Here is a 17,636-nt window from a genome sequence, read left to right as displayed (position 1 = left end):
GATGTGATATCAATATTTTAGACTGCCACAACTCTAGTAACTAGGCCAATAGAAGACATTCTAAGAATGAATTAGCAATCAGATGTAAAAGGAAACCTGTCATTATGTTTCAGCCCCATAAAGTATGGTATAGGTCTCAAAAGTGATGGAACGGTGAGTCCGGGGAGCTGTGTTTCATACTCACTGAGTATCCCGTTCCTGCCACGTGTCCCCGTGAAGTTGCTGTGCGCACATAGCGTGACTCTCTTCACCGTCTGTGTGCATGCACTCTTCCATAGAGATGAATGGGAGAACTTGTGCAAATAGCCAGCTGAAAAGCGTCACACTGTATGTATGCAGCAACTCTGCGGGGACATGTGTCAGGAATACCTCCCCAAACTTCAAATTCCCTCAGCTTTGATCCCCATAATGTGGTTTAGGGGACTGAAGCATAATGAAAGGTTCCCTTTAATGAGAATCATCAAGCCAAGCCATTGTCCATCCATTGCTATTTACCTAAGTGGGTATATGGAGATGCTACCGTAGAATCAAGAGTTTTGGACTATCCTGCAACGTCTTTTCTCTCGAATGTTTAGTTTGATCAGTAGCAAAACATTTTCTTGTAAGATCACAACTTTTCCTGTTACCTTCTGAATGTGTAACCTCCAATTTAACCACAATGAAGACCAATGTCCAGCCTCCAATGAAGATGGCGATTATCACCTTAGATGCATATACAGTACTATAGTGACATCCATTACTGCTGCTGGCTCAGACATTATAATTATTTTAATTAATGATCATTGTGGAATAAAGCCATCATTGCACTTATATCAATAAATAAAATCTCAGATTAAAGCTCTGATATATCTCCCTAGAGAACGGTTATGCAATGAACTGTACTAATGTATCAACCATTGATCTTGCCAAAGCAACAGAAGTATTGTATTACTATATTTGACCATTTCTGTGATTGTAAAGATGAGCCACTCACGGCGTTGATTGTTCATTCACTGTATACCCTATAAGACATTGCCAGCAACTCTCTTCAGCTTTGCTTTGTCTCTGTGGCTATCTGCTTATAATAAATATTCTTTAAAAAAGAAAAAACGCCTTGGTATATCTTTCACAGTGTTTTATAGTAGAGTGGTGTCATTTGTATGTCTAATCTAAACCTGCTGCTACTGGTTAAACTAAACTGTGAGTTCACATCCAATAACTAGGAGTAAAATGTACCAACTAAAGTTTGTTGGGGAGATGTGTGCTCATGACCTGGTAATCATGGTAGACAAAAGTAGTAGTAACCGGCAGCAGACCAGAATGTTGAAAGATGCAAAAACGTTTATTTACCCCATTACAGCAAAATGTAGCGACGTTTCGGTCAAAGAGACCTTCCTCAAGCTAATACAAATACATTGAAGTGCGTACTATATATAGGCAATGTGAAACAAACAGACCAATAACATCATGCAATTCACAGATGTACCTCATAGATCGCTGATTACCCCGTTCACCACGTTCAGGCTGGTGTCCGGCGCATGGGAGATGACATCATATCTCAGTCGACTCAGTCTGTGTAAATACATACATCCGAGCCGTTCCGCGCCGTCCCTCTGTCTGCGCATGTGCGGGATCTCAATCATCGCGTGAACAAGCGCTCGGTCCTGTTGGAACGCGGAAGAGCTTTGTGTTCTCCCAGCGCATGCGCCATGTGGCAGAATAGACTGTTTAACTCTGCATCAGTGGTTACCATGGTTCCCCGCTGTATGAATACAGCGGAGCAAAGGTTACATCTCCAATACTTTTCCCCTATCACAACGGGGATGAAGAAACTCCTGTCCTCTAATTATGTCATATTATTATATGCTTCCAACGATACACTTGCAACTCACCTAACTTTATAAGGGAGATGTACAACATATCCTAATATGCAATGTATTGAAGCAGGTAAGTTGCAATCGCAACTGGCACAGTGCAACCCACACACGCATAATTTTGAAATCCATCCTGGTATTCAATTACATATAACCTAACACAGGACAGATAATAATAACGATCACCATCTCCAAAGGGGGGAAAGGGGGACAACCAAGCGGTCATGTCTACCTCCTAACCCTATAATTACCTAAAATTTGGAGAATCAATGATTTCCATTATTTACGAGATATAATATATCACACATGCACTGTATCAATTGTACCATAGACAACAAATAAGGACAGAGAATATGTCTACCATGCTAATTAATGTCTTTATTGATAGTACATATAGACTTTTTCAAAACAGAATAGAAAATATGACCACAGCCGACGTGGGACGAGGGAACCAGCGATAGAGTAATCCTGTGAAGACAAACAAAAAATAAAATTACACATATACCCCAGAATAAAAACAAACACTATAAATATACATATTTAAAAAAAGTGTATGCACAATGCATATACTGATGTGTTACCCAAGATATTCAAAGAAATGGCTGAAAAGCATACTCTTGATTAAGTCCCTTAGGGTGCATAGTGTCAAGCTCGTATATCCACTTTAACTCACATTTTTTGAGTAATGACTCTCTGTCCCCTCCCCTAGGGAGCAGGGGAATATGGTCAATGACCCTATATTTGAATTGGCTGATATTGTGTTTTGCCTCCAAAAAGTGTCCTATGTACTATCAATATAGAGATTAGTTAGCATGGTAGACATATTCTCTGTCCTTATTTGTTGTCTATGGTACAATTGATACAGTGCATGTGTGATATATTATATCTCGTAAATAATGGAAATCATTGATTCTCCAAATTTTAGGTAATTATCCCCGTTGTGATAGGGGAAAAGTATTGGAGATGTAATCTTTGCTCCGCTGTATTCATACAGCGGGAAACCATGGTAACCACTGATGCAGAGTTAAACAGTCTATTCTGCCACATGGCGCATGCGCTGGGAGAACACAAAGCTCTTCCGCGTTCCAACAGGACCGAGCGCTTGTTCACGCGATGATTGAGATCCCGCACATGCGCAGACACAGGGACGGCGCGGAACGGCTCGGATGTATGTATTTACACAGACTGAGTCGACTGAGATATGATGTCATCTCCCATGCGCCGGACACCAGCCTGAACGTGGTGAACGGGGTAATCAGCGATCTATGAGGTACATCTGTGAATTGCATGATGTTATTGGTCTGTTTGTTTCACATTGCCTATATATAGTATGCACTTCAATGTATTTGTATTAGCTTGAGGAAGGTCTCTTTGACCGAAACGTCGCTACATTTTGCTGTAATGGGGTAAATAAACGTTTTTGCATCTTTCAACATTCTGGTCTGCTGCCGGTTACTACTACTTTTGTCTGGACTGCATTTGTGGAGCCCGTCTGGTTAGGACTCCTTTACTGGCGTTTGCAGCTTTATTGCCGAACTCTATTGGAGGATTGTTGCAGTGCTGCTGGGAATTGATTTTTACTTCTGGTAATCATGGTAGACACAATGGTAGACTATTCTGCACTGTTTATACTGTGGGGGTAGGGTCAACATAGCATGACTTTGTTTATTGTCATTTCTACTTTTGTCCTTCATTTTATCATTTTTTTTTCTGCTTTGTTATGTATACACAGTGAGGCAAAAGTTCAGACACACCTTTTTAATTGGTGTAATTAGAGTAAAATTGACTTCCAAAGTGTGAAAGTCTTAATTGGGGGGCAAGCTGCATTTTTTAATTGAGCAGACATTTCCAGCTATTTTGAAATTTGCCATATTGAATTCAGCTCAGGTTTTTCAAATGGGAAGGGGCTCATGTCATAAATCAGTCTTGCTTAGAATTTACACAGAAACACAATAGAAGGGTCAGTTTTGCCCTCTCTTTGAGGGTTTTCACCCACTTGCGATAGGTTTTGTAGTAGAGATGAGCATCGCTCTCCTTGAGTAATTGCATTCTTGTCCGAGCAGGCTCGGGGGGTGGGGCTGGCGGAGGGGAGCGGGGGAGAGTGAGAGAGATCTGCTACCCCTCGCCGCCGCCCCCCCCCCCTCTCGGACAAGAATGCAGTTAATCAAGAAGAGCGATGCTTGCTCGAGTAACTGCATTATCTGAGCGTGCTCGCTCATCTCTATTTTGTAGCGATGCGAGAGTGAGTGAAAATGCATGATTATGAAACCAATGATTTTCAATGGTTTCATTCTCATTTGTAATGCCTTCATTCAAGGCTCGCAGTACTAAAAAAAATCAACGCTATTGCCTGTTGTCTTTAATGGGGCAGCGCCAGGCCCATTGAAAACATAAGGAGTACAGCTGTGGCAAAGTGGCAGAGGTCTGCAATGATATTCCATTGCCTTCAATGCTGCCGCCTCATTGAGAGGAATAAGATAAGGGCATCCCCTGCAGCGATGATTTTCGGAGGGGTGGGGTGGGTTTGAAATATAAACCCTACCGAGAAAATCATCCCTAACTATGAAAACAAAAGTGAACTCCCCTAGAACAGCTGTCTGGCTCTTCTCTCCATCCCCAGCAGTCTTCATCTGTCTTCTGGTGGCTGGAGATTGAAAAATCCCCGCCTCCAAAAAGCGCTGCCTCTGTTTGGCTGAATGCTGTGACAAATCACAGGCAGCGCTCAGCTGTCACTTAATGACTGCTGAATGCAGTCTCTGATTGGTCCCAGCACTCAGCCAATCAGAGGCAGCACTTTCTGGAGGTGGGCATTTTTCAATCCCCGACCACCACAAGACAGATGAAGACTGCCGGGGACGGAGAGATGAGTCGGACAACTCTTCTAAGTAAAATTATTTACTTTTTTTTTTTATAGCTAGGGATAATTTTCAAGGTAGGGCTTATATTTCAAGCCCTACCCCCACAAATCATGGCTGCAGGGGATGCCTTCATCCCATTGCTTTCAATAGGGCGGCAATAGCGCTGGACCCATTGAAAGCAATGGGATATTATCAGGGACCTCTGCCACAGCTGTGACAGTTGTGGCAGGGGATTCCTTCCTCCCCACGGTCCCCACGGGGATGAAGGACTCGCCTGCCATAGCTGTCACAGCTGTGGCAGGGTGCGCGATGTACTTCCTATGTTTTTAATGGGGCCAGCGCTGCTGCCGCCTACCCCATTGAGAGTAATGGGTGATAACGCAGATTTTTATTAGCGCTGCAAGCCTTCAATGAAGACATCACAAATGAGAATGAAACCACTGAAAATCATTGGTTTCATAATCATGCGTTTTCATTCACTCTCGCATCGCTAGAAAACCTATTGCAAGTGGGTACGAGCCATAATGGTTTAGGAGTTAAGCGAGGGTAAAGGGTTTTATGTGACATGTTTAATGTGTCCATCATTTTGCCGGATGTGCACAGAAATGCAGCTGATACTACTATACAGCACTGTAGGATTCACCAATGAAGGCAAACAATGTAAATGGCCCCAGAGATTAAACTCCAAAGGTTTTATGTGCGGTGACATTGGCGGGTATGGTACTAGACCTCTACTCCCAATTCAGTCTCCAGTCATCTGCGTACAGCAACGTGCACAGGTTCGCCATCCTGTGGGAAGTAATGTGGGAACTCACTATTCTCGTTGAGCGCAGATGGGAATCTGGTGTCCTATAACATCTCACCATTAACGCCTTTGGACTTTTATCTCTGGGACCATTTAAAGTCCCTTGTATATGTGTAAAAAGTATACCATATGGTTCACCTGAAATGGCAACTTCTACAGTGCTGTGAAGAATTATCACTTGCAGTTCTTCAGCCTGGTTCACTATTCAGACTATTTAATATTTAACCTTGTGCACCCAGCAGAATGGTGAACACAACAAATACGACATGTAAAGCGCTTTGTTAAAATTTTGCCCTTGCTTAACTCCTAAACAATTAAAGACAGGGCAAAACTGAGGCTTCTAGTGCGATCTTGAGTAAATTCTATCCTAGAATTATATCTCTTATGACCCACTTCCACTTTGAAAAACCCGAACTGAATTCTATATGGCGAATTTTAAAATGGCTGCAAATGTCTTCTCTACCAAAAAAATGCAGAATCTCCTCCCAATTAAGGCTTTGACACATTGGAGGTCAATTCTCTCCTAATTACACCAGTTAAATGGGTGTGTCCAGACTTTTGACTCACCCTGCATTATATGTTACTAATAGAGATGAGCGAGCGTACTTGTCCGAGCTTGATGCTCGTTCGAGTATTAGGTTGTTCAAGATGCTCGTTACTCGAGACGAGCACCACGCGATGTTCGAGTTACTTTCACTTTCTTCCCTGAGAAATGTGCGCGCTTTTCTGGCCAATAGAAAGACAGGGAAGGCATTACAACTTCCTCCTGTGACGTTCCAGCCCTATACCACCCCCCTGCAGTGAGTGGCTGGCGAGATCAGGTGTCACCCGAGTATTAAAATCTGCCCCGCCCGCGGCTCGCCACAGATGCATGCTGACAGAGATCAGGGAAAGTGCTGTCTTGCTGTAGCTGCTATAGGGAGAGTGTTAGGTGTTATTTTAGTCTTCAAGAACCCCAACGGTCCTTCTTAGGGTGACATCTGACCGTGTGCAGTACTGTTGAGGCTGCTGGGAGCAGTGTTGCACAATTTTTTTTGTATATCGGGCGTGCAGACCATAGTGTCCTCAGTCAGCAGTCATTGTAAAGAGTATAGGGGCAGTACTGGTGAGGCAGGGAAAGAGGTATACTGGCTATATAGGCAGTCTGGTTGTTCCCACAACGTTAAAAAATATAATATATTTGGCCTGCCTGTCAGTGCCTTCCTTTTACAGCGTCTCTGCTGGGTGTAGTAGTTGGTGAATTAATACCCAGCCTTGCGCATAATTGTTTCCTGCATCTGCAGTGCGTTTGCCTTCAGTTTACAGCGTCTCTGCTGGGGGTAGTAGTTGGTGAATTAATACCCAGCCTTGCGCATAATTGTTTCCTGCCTCTGCAGTGCGTTACGTACGCGAACTCAGCCTCCAACAGGGCAATCGAAATACAGTGTATATCACAGGCAGTGTGGTTGTTCCCACAAAGTAAAAAAATATACAATATTTGGCCTGCCTGTCAGTGCCTTCCGTTTACAGCGTCTCTGCTGGGGGAAGTAGTTGGCTAATTAATACCCAGTCTTGTGCATAATTGTTTCCTGCTCTACAGTGCGTTACGTACGCGAAGTCAGCCTCCAACCACAGGCCAATAAGCAGCACATTTAATTACAGCATTCTGTTTCTGCTAATCTCGTAATACACCATGCTGAGGGGCACTGGTAGGCCTAGAGGACGTGGATGGGGGCGAGGATGCGGAGGTCAAAGTCAGGGTGTGGGCACAGGCCGAGCTCCTGATCCAGGTGTATCGCAGCCGACTGCTGCGGGATTAGGAGAGAGGCAAGTTTCTAGTGTCCCCAGATTAATCTCACAATTAATGGGTCCACGCGGTAGACCTTTATTAGAAAATGAGCAGAGTGAGCAGGTCCTGTCATGGATGGCAGAAAGTGCATCCAGCAATCTATCGACCACCCAGACTTCTATGCCGTCCACTGCTGCAACTCTGAATCCTCTGGCTGCTGCTCCTCCTTCCTCCCAGCCTCCTCACTCCATGAAAATGACACATTCTGAGGAGCAGGCAGACTCCCAGGAACTGTTCTCGGGCCCCTGCCCAGATTGGGCAACAATAGTTCCTCTCCCACCGGAGGAGTTTGTCGTGACCGATGCCCAACCTTTGGAAAGTTCCCGGGGTCCAGGGGATGAGGCTGGGGACTTCCGGCAACTGTCTGAAGAGCTTTCAGTGGGTGAGGAGGACGATGACGATGAGACACAGTTGTCTATCAGTGAGGTAGTAGTAAGGGCAGTAAGTCCGAGGAAGGAGCGCACAGAGGATTCGGAGGAAGAGCAGCTGGACGATGAGGTGACTGACCCCACCTGGTTTGCTAAGCCTACTGAGGACAGGTCTTCAGAGGGGGAGGCAAGTGCAGCAGCAGGGCAGGTTGGAAGAGGCAGTGCGGTGGCCAGGGGTAGAGGCCGGGCCAGACCGAATAATCCACCAACTGTTTCCCAAAGCGCCCCCTCGCGCCATGCCACCCTGCAGAGGCCGAGGTGCTCAAAGGTGTGGCAGTTTTACACTGAGAGTGCAGACGACCGACGAACTGTGGTGTGCAAGGTTTGTCGCGCCAAGATCAGCCGGGGAGCCATCACCACCAGCCTCACCACCACCAGTATGCGCAGGCATATGATGGCCAAGCACCCCACAAGGTGGGACGAAGGCCGTTCACCGCCTCCGGTTTGCACCACTGCCTCTCCCCCTGTGCCCCAACCTGCCACTGAGATCTAACCCCCCTCTCGGGACACAGGCACGACCATCTCCCGGCCTGCACCCACACCCTCACCTCCGCTGTCCTCGGCCCCATCCAGCAATGTCTCTCAGCGCAGCGTCCAGCCGTCGCTAGCGCAACTGTTTGAGCGCAAGCGCAAGTACACCGCCACGCACCCGCCCGCTCAAGCGTTAAACGTGCACATAGCCAAATTGATCAGCCTGGAGATGCTGCCGTATAGGCTTGTGGAAACGGGGGCTTTCAAAAACATGATGGCGGCGGCGGCCCCGCGCTACTCGGTTCCCAGTCGCCACTACTTTTCTCGATGTGCCGTCCCAGCCCTGCACGACCACGTCTCCCGCAACATTGTACGCGCCCTCACCAACGCGGTTACTGCCAAGCTCCACTTAACAACAGACACGTGGACAAGCACAGGCGGGCAGGGCCACTATATCTCCCTGACGGCACATTGGGTGAATTTAGTGGAGGCTGGGACCGAGTCAGAGCCTGGGACAGCTCACGTCCTACCCACCCCCAGAATTGCGGGCCCCAGCTCGGTGCTGGTATCTGCGGCGGTGTATGCTTCCTCCAGTAAACCACCCTCCTCCTCCTCCTACGCAACCTCTGTCTCGCAATCAAGATGTGTCAGCAGCAGCAGCACGACGCCAGCAGTCGGTGTCGCGCGTCGTGGCAGCACAGCGGTGGCCAAGCGTCAGCAGGCCGTGCTGAAACTACTCAGCTTAGGAGATAAGAGGCACACGGCCCACGAACTGCTGCAGGGTCTGACGGAGCAGACCGACCGCTGGCTTGCGCCGCTGAGCCTCCAACCGGGCATGGTCGTGTGTGACAACGGCCGCAACCTGGTGGCGGCTCTGCAGCTCGGCAGCCTCATGCACGTGCCATGCCTGGCCCACGTCTTTAATTTGGTGGTTCAGCGCGTTCTGAAAAGCTACCCACGCTTGTCAGACCTGCTCGGAAAGGTGCGCCGGCTCTGCGCACATTTCCGCAAGTCCCACACGGACGCTGCCACCCTGCGCACCCTGCAACATCGGTTTAATCTGCCAGTGCACCGACTGCTGTGCGACGTGCCCACACGGTGGAACTCTACGCTCCACATGTTGGCCAGGCTCTATGAGCAGCGTAGAGCTATAGTGGAATACCAACTCCAACATGGGCGGCGCAGTGGGAGTCAGCCTCCTCAATTATTTTCAGAAGAGTGGGCCTGGTTGGCAGACATCTGCCAGGTCCTTGGAAACTTTGAGGAGTCTACCCAGGTGGTGAGCGGGGATGCTGCAATCATTAGCGTCACCATTCCTCTGCTATGCCTCTTGAGAAGTTCCCTGCAAAGCATAAAGGCAGGCGCTTTGCGCTCGGAAACAGAGCCGGGGGAAGACAGTATGTCGCTGGATAGTCAGAGCACCCTCCTGTCTATATCTCAGCGCGGTGAGGAGGAGGAAGATGAGGAGGAGGGGGAAGAGACAGCTTGGCCCACTGGTGAGGGTACACATGCTGCTGGCCTGTCATCCTTTCAGCGTGTATGGCCTGAGGAGGAGGAGGAGGATCCTGAAAGTGATCTTCCTAGTGAGGACAGTCATGTGTTGCGTACAGGTACCCTGGCACACATGGCTGACTTCATGTTAGCATGCCTTTCTCGTGACCCTCGCGTTACACGCATTCTGGCCACTACGGATTACTGGGTGTACACATTGCTCGACCCACGGTATAAGGAGAACCTTTCCACTCTCATACCTGAAGAGGAAAGGGGTTCGAGAGTGTTGCTATACCACAGGACCCTGGCGGACAAACTGATGGTAAAATTCCCATACGACAGCGCTAGTGGCCGAAGGCGCAATTCCGAGGGCCAGGTAGCAGGGGAGGAGCGGAGATCAGGCAGCATGTACAACACAGGCAGGGCAACACTCTTTAAGGCCCTTGACTGCTTTATGGCTCCCCAGCAAGACTGTGTCACCGCTCCCCAGTCACGGCTGAGTCGGGGGGAGCACTGTAAAAGGATGGTGAGGGAGTACGTAGCCGATCGCACGACCGTCCTCCGTGACGCCTCTGCCCCCTACAACTACTGGGTGTCGAAGCTGGACACGTGGCCTGAACTCGCGCTGTATGCCCTGGAGGTGCTTGCTTGTCCTGCGGCTAGCGTCTTGTCAGAGAGGGTGTTTAGTGCGGCTGGGGGAATCATCACGGATAAGCGTACCCGCCTGTCAACCGACAGTGCCGACAGGCTAACACTCATCAAGATGAACAAAGCCTGGATTTCCCCAGACTTCTCTTCTCCACCAGTGGACAGCAGCGATACCTAAGCAATACGTAGGCTGCCCCCGCGGATGGAAGCATCGTTCTGTATCCCCATGAAAAACGGGGACCTTTTCGCTTCATCAATCTGTGTATAATATATCTCCTCCTCCTCCTGAAACCTCACATAATCACGCCGAACGGGCAATTTTTCTTAGGCCCACAAGGCTCAGTCATATAATTTTTGTAAACAATTTTTATACGTTTCAATGCTCATTAAAGCGTTGAAACTTTCACCTAAACCAATTTTTATTTTAACTGGGCTGCCTCCTGGCCTAGTTACCAATTAAGCCACATTAACCAAAGCGATTAATGGGTTTCACCTGCCCTCTTGGTTGGGCATGGGCAATTTTTCTGATGTACATTAGTACTGTTGATACAGCAATTTTTGGGGGCCCTCGCCTACAGTGTAATCCAATTAATTTTTAGCCCACCTGCATTACAGCTGACGTTACATCAGCTGTGTTGGGCAATGCAATGGGATATATAATTATGTACCGCCGGTGGCTTCCTGGCACCCACCCATGCTGTCGGTCCACAGGGAGTTGTAAATGCATCTGTTTCCACTTCTAAAGAACCCCAGTCTGACTGGGGCATGCAGTGTGGGCCGAAGCCCACCTGCATTAAGCACGACATTACATCAGCTGTGATGGGCACTGCAATGGGATATATTTATGTACCGCCGGTGAGTTCCAGGGAGCCACCCATGCTGTGGGTGCACACGGAATTCCCATTGCGGAGTTGTACCTGCCTGTGACTATATATAAAAAAACGCGGTCTGACTGGGGCATGCAGACACCTTGACACAATGAATAGTGAGTGTGTGGCACATAGGTTCCCCATTGCTATGCCCACGTGTGCAGCTCCAGATGGAGGTGGCACAGGATTGGATTTCTCATTGCTTCTGTACAGCATTGTGGGCAATCGCCCCGCCCCCTTTAAAGAGGGTCGCTGCCTAGCCGTGCCAACCTTCTACAGTGTGTGCCTGCTTTTCCTGTGGCAGACGCACTTATAAATAGACATGAGGGTGGCGTGGCATGAGGGCAGCTGAAGGCTGGGCAGGGACAGTTTGGTGTGCGCTGTGGACACTGGGTCGTGGGGGGGGGGGGGATTTGGCAGCATGTAACCCAGGAGAAGTGGCAGCGGAGTGTCATGCAGGCAGTGATTGTGCTTTGTTGGAGGTAAAGTGGTGCTTAGCTAAGGTATGCCTTGCTAATGAGGGCTTTTCAGATGCAAAAGTTGTTGGGGGGGGGGGCACTCTTGCTGCTATTGTGGCTTAATAGTGGGACCTGGGAACTTGAGATGCAGCCCAACATGTAGCCCCTCGCCTGCCCTATCCGTTTCTGTGTCGTTCCCATCACTTTCTTGAATTGCCCCGATTTTCACAAATGAAAACCTTAGCGAGCATCGGCGAAATACAAAAATGCTCGGGTCGCCCATTGACTTCAATGGGGTTCGTTACTCGAAACGAACCCTCGAGCATCGCGAAAAATTCGTCTCGAGTAATGAGCACCCGAGCATTTTGGTGCTCGCTCATCTCTAGTGTTAACCCTTTACATGCTGCAGTCTATGTGACTGCAGCATGTAAAGGGCTGTCACTGCAGCATGTAAAGGGCTGTCACCATCGGACCCCCGGAATGTGATCAGGGATCCTGATGGGTCCCTGTGGAAGTCCCCTAAAGGGGACAAAAAAAAAAAAGGGAAAAAAAATTATAAAAACACTTCGTCTCCCTTTACTTTGTAAAAAAATCAAAAATACAATCACACATGTGGTATCCATGCGTCGTAATGACCCAGAGAAGGAAGTTAATACATTATTTAACCCCTTAATGACACAGCCCCTTTTTTTCTTTTTTCCCCATTTCTTTTTTTCCTCCCCCCTGTTTAAAAAATCACAACTTGTCCCACAAAAAAAAAGCCCTTATATGGCCATGTCAATAGAAAAATGAAAAAGTTATGGCTTTTGAGACGCAACTGCAAAATTAGTTGAAATTCAATGATTAGACCATTTTAAAAAACCTGCCCTGCTGGGCACGACAGGGTGGTAGGAAACCCGCCACTCAAGGGGTTAAGAGCAAGAATGTATAAACCCTAAATTCAAAGTCATTTTTTATTAGCTTTCTTCCCACTTATTTGAATTCATTTGTATAAATAATGTTCTTCTTGTAATTTTTCATATATGGATCCCCACGATGTTCTATTTGTTGCTCAATTTGCTTTATTATCATTACTGTTACACAAACACACCATACTCCCTTCCACAGCACCCCAAGATGTTCCAATTGAGGTTTTTTTACATTTCACTTCACTTGGAAAGTTTTTAAAGTTCTTCAAAACATTATAACGTATTTTAATTAGTACCAATGAAAAATGCAGCTTGTCACACAAGAAACAAGCAGACAGCTGTCAAAGGAGAAATAAAAGTGATGATTTTTTTGATATAGAGGAAGAATGACTGTCTATTCACACAGGCTGACAGTTGCTTGGTTTTTACGTGACTCCAAGTGGTGAGCAATTTCTTAGAAAAAAAGAGTATACCAGCAGCACACTTCTTATACCCTCATCAGGGATGGACTTTAAACATGCATGGCCACCTGAAAGATCCTGATCCAGCCAGATCCAAGAAATCCAGAATAAAGCAAGTATGATGGCAGCATACTTGCTTTATTCTGGTGAGCAATGTCTTGCTCAGTGCCCTGTTGGTGGTCGCGTATACATGGAACTACTATCGCCCCAAATCGCTCTTTGCAGCGATGATTTGAGTGATAATCCCCATGTAAAGGTACCTTCAGGTTGTTTTCATGTAGCATTTCATGTCCAGCGCTGGTTCCACCCCGGTTTCCATCTTCGGTGCCGAAAGCTGTATAGGGACTGAAACCAGGATGGAGCCAGGACAGAACCATACGGCGCGATATGTGAGGAGGGGGAGACCTCTTTGGTCTGTATTTCGCACGGTTTCCATCCCTGGCAGTCTTTATAGCTGGATAGAAAAGCGCTGATGATGATGCTTTTCCATCCAGCCTTAAATGCTGACAGGGAATGAATGTAATTGGAGTTAAGGGGCCCTACTGAGATTCCTACACGGGGCCCCATTTACAAGGAATTAAAGATTTCATAAATGTTACAAATAGGAATGTTTATACAGTTAATTTGCTGTAGAACTAAACAGGAGCTGTAACATATAGGTGGACCTTGTAGAATTATGGGGTAGCTGTCACCTTCTATAAGCACCATAAACTAAGTATGATGCTTATAGGACAGGTCCTGCAGAGTCCCGGGATGTAATGTTTATACTTACCAGGCTCCCCGGGAAGTCAATGCTCCATCTATCAGCGTGACTCTTCATTCAGTCTGTGTGCGCACTCCCAGAGTGAACAGTCGAGCGTGTGTGACAACGTGGGAATGGGGAGTATATACATTACATCCCCGGACTCCGCCGGACCTGTCCTATAAGCATGTATCTTAGTTTATGGTGCTTATAGGAGACAAGTTCTCTTCATAGAGTTTGTAGGAGATGGAAATAATGGATCTGACTGGGCATGAGCTGCGACACCAGATGCAACATACTGACAAGAGTGGCGCTGTTTTAAGATAAAAAGGCCCCTTTTACCCAAATCTCACAGATCTTTCTTTTTTACTAGAAAAAAAACAGACGACACACAGGATGTATTTCTAAGGTTGTTTATTTCCAGTATATACTTTTATTATATCACTAGTATTATTACACGGTTTTCCTATCACTGTTATAATATCACTAGTTTTATCCTTCTACTATTATTATTCCATCACTATTATGTTATTGTTACTCTAACGCTATTATGTTGTATATAAAGCTATCAGACTACTGCTACAATCATTAGACCATTTATACCCCATCACTAGTATTATAAGGTTACTGTTATTATCAGTGCACTATGTTGTAAGACACCTAACCCTAACATTGTTGATCCAGAAGAAGGCGAAAAAACCCTGGACACATTCAGCCAATTGGTGACCGGGGAAAAATTCCTTCTTGACCCCGAGAAAAGGCGATCAGTCCTAGAACCCCGGATCAAAGCCTCTAAAGCAATTACCAAATTCCTGGCTGATATTAGATTATAAACCTTATTAACACTATTATATTATGATTTTAAGATTATTATCACTTTGTTTATAATGACTAATTTTACATTATTATTAGTTATATGCCAATACAACTATTATTACACTATTATTAGTTATATGCTAATACTATTATTATTACACTATTAGTTATATGCTAATACTACTACTATTCCACTATTACTAATATCACACTATAAGTAACCCTAAAGTTGTTGATCCAGAAGAAGGCGAAAAAACCCTGGACACATTCAGCCAATTGGTGACCAGGGAAAAATTCCTTCTTGACCCCGGGAAAAGGCGATCGGTCCTGGAACCCCGGATCAAAGCCTCTAAAGTAATTCACAAATACCTGGCTGCTATATAATAAACCTTATAAGTATTATATCCTTTTAGGATTATTACTATTGCTCCTAATTACTAGAATTACACTATTATCTGTATACTAACACTATTAATACTATGATAATATTACACTATAAGTAACCCTAAAGTTGTTGATCCAGAAGAAGGCGAAAAAACCCTGGACACATTCAGCCAATTGGTGACCAGGGAAAAATTCCTTCTTGACCCCGGGAAAAGGCGATCGGTCCTAGAACCCCGGATCAAATCCCTTCCTACTATTATTGCTGATCTTATTATTTTTATTATTCTAATATTAATTTATTTTTGTTACTATAATTACAATTATAAAGATTATTATTACATTTTTATTACTATTGCTGATGGTACTGCAATAGTTCAGAGGTGGAGGGTTCTTCGCAGGATCGTCCACATGATGTTCCTCTTGCCCCACATGCGGGGGCTGTCGTGGGGGATGGAGTGCTGCCTGATCCTGCTTCTTCTCAGTGACCGGTCCTGAATCCCTCTCAGTGGGTCAGATGGAACCTCACTGCTGGATTCCCGGTCCTCTTCTTCCTCATCTTCAGGATCTTCTTCCTCTCTTTCCTCCTTCTTTTCCTCTACTTCCTCATCCTGAATGTTCTCATTTTCTTCCTCTCTTTCCTTTTCCTCTTCTTCCTCGTCTTCATCCTCCAGCCCTTCACATAGCATGCGAGCGATGGCTGCTCTGGCTCGCAGTGCCAACTCTGCCTTTGTTGGTCTTGGTCTGATGACTTCACGAGTTGGCCGATATGGTCTCTGGGCTTCAGGGTTTGTTGGCATGAGGCGCTTAAAAGACAGTGGATCAGTAAATTGTGTGCTCAGGTGACTACATATATACATGTCCTTGATAGCTGGCACGTTTACTCACCTCCTTCTTGAAGAGAGGGGACGGCAGGAGTTGCATACATTTCGTCACCAGTCGGAACTCCTCCGCCGACGTGACGCTGGCATAAGCTGAAGAGAGAGAACAAGCAGATAATGAGCCCAATCATAAATGTAGAGGAAGAGGCACAAACTGACCAATATATGTAACCTGCTCACTGCTCAGAGTGTGACGTATAAAGGTCAGTTAGCAGCCATCCGTTCTATCTCCACCCTGATCTCCCATCTTCATGGTACAAGGAACATGTATCCAAGTACATGGCTGAAGACTCACCTCTGGAATTCAATGTACCTGGCCTTCCTGCACCCAGGGCAAAGTTTCAGCTCACTGCCCAGCCCTGTATCCAAATACTCTGGTCAAGGTTGACTTGCTTGTTTGTGTCCCCCTGGTTTCCCCATAAACCTGGGATCTGCAACCTGGGGTTGCAGATCTACAACTCCCAGCATGCCATGGCAGCCTATAGCTGTGAGTGCGTGGAACTACAACTCCCAGCATGCCATGGCAGCCTATAGCTGTGAGTGCATGCTTAGAGTTGTAGTTACAATATTCCAGGAGAACCGTAGGTATAGACCGCTCTTATAGAAAGACCTCTCGACTAGGGGAGCACAACACCTACTACATGGTCACCTGTTTCAATATCCAAACCCATCGCAATTACCGATCCCCAGGACAATATGCTTTAGGGAAGCACTTGTTCAGATGGGCCACCTCTTACAACCTGAGCTCACCACCAAGGTCAAGTTCACAACTGCTGTGTGCCTTGTGTCCACTCTGCATCATTCAGATATAAATGTGCCAAACATATCCATCAGGATCCACTCACCCAACAGAGACCAAAAGAGCCTCCCTTCAGCCTCTGTTGGGTCAGTATATCTCAGTAGCATTTTTGAAGCATGGAATAGCATATTAGATAACACGATTCAATATTCACACGTATACAAGAGGAAAATATATATACCACTCTGTATATGTCTAATAAATTGGGAGCCTCTAAGCAACATATCCCAGGGTACTCCTACACATTGGAAGGTATTCCAGCCTTCCATCAGTGGTTTATGTCGGAAACCAATATACCAGCAGGACATTTGACTATATATACCATCTAATGTACAAACCCATAGACATGGCTACACAACAAGACATAAACCAAAAAAGAAAGACGCCTATCGCACCATAATATAAAACCATATCTTTATTGTAAATCACAAATTCATGAATAAAAATGTTTAACCCATATAAGGGGGCGCCCCAGACGAAGGCAGCTGTTGGGCCAAAACACGTTGGGTGTACCCTGGTCCCTCTTGCTTGGGTTAATTATTTTGCCCCCTGCCTACCCATTGTCCCGGCCCTGGGAGAGCTATCCCTAATGGCAGATGAGGAAGACAATGAAGAGTCATCAATACAATGTGAAGAGTCCTACCTGATCCAAATCCGAAGCTGCTGGGCTCTGTAGTCCACATTGTCTCTGATAATCTGCATCACATGCAAAGCACAACGAAAAAAGTGGTGAGAAAAGTTCTCGTAAAAGTCTTCCAATACATTATATGGTACAGTAATTGGTATCAGTGAAATGTACAATATGTAGCGCAAAAAAAACAAGTCCTCATGCAGATATGTCAACTAGGGAAAAAAACGACAAAAAACCTGAACGTTACAACTCTTGGAACGGGGAGACATAAAACATGAAAATGAAAAGGCAAATAATGGCTGTTTCCA

The 17,636-nt window shown here is 46.1% G+C and overlaps 1 protein-coding gene across 1 annotated transcript; it reads right to left on the bottom strand.

Moving 5' to 3' along the window:
* Window positions 1-15,161: 15,161 nt before the first annotated feature.
* On the bottom strand, window positions 15,162-16,569 carry LOC136577945 (tubby-related protein 1-like). Its single transcript, XM_066577857.1, has 3 exons — window positions 16,548-16,569; window positions 15,906-15,991; window positions 15,162-15,823 (listed from the first exon to the last, which is right to left on the bottom strand). Exons 1-3 carry the CDS (start codon window positions 16,567-16,569, stop codon window positions 15,395-15,397), a joined length of 537 nt encoding a protein of 178 aa, XP_066433954.1. The 3' UTR covers window positions 15,162-15,394.
* Between the last annotated feature and the right edge of the window lie 1,067 nt (window positions 16,570-17,636).

Source organism: Eleutherodactylus coqui, chromosome 8, assembly GCF_035609145.1.
Source record: "Eleutherodactylus coqui strain aEleCoq1 chromosome 8, aEleCoq1.hap1, whole genome shotgun sequence".
Classification (NCBI taxonomy): Eukaryota; Metazoa; Chordata; class Amphibia; order Anura; family Eleutherodactylidae; genus Eleutherodactylus; species Eleutherodactylus coqui.
Note: the sequence above shows the minus strand (reverse complement) of the source record. Positions and strands in the feature narration are given on the sequence as shown.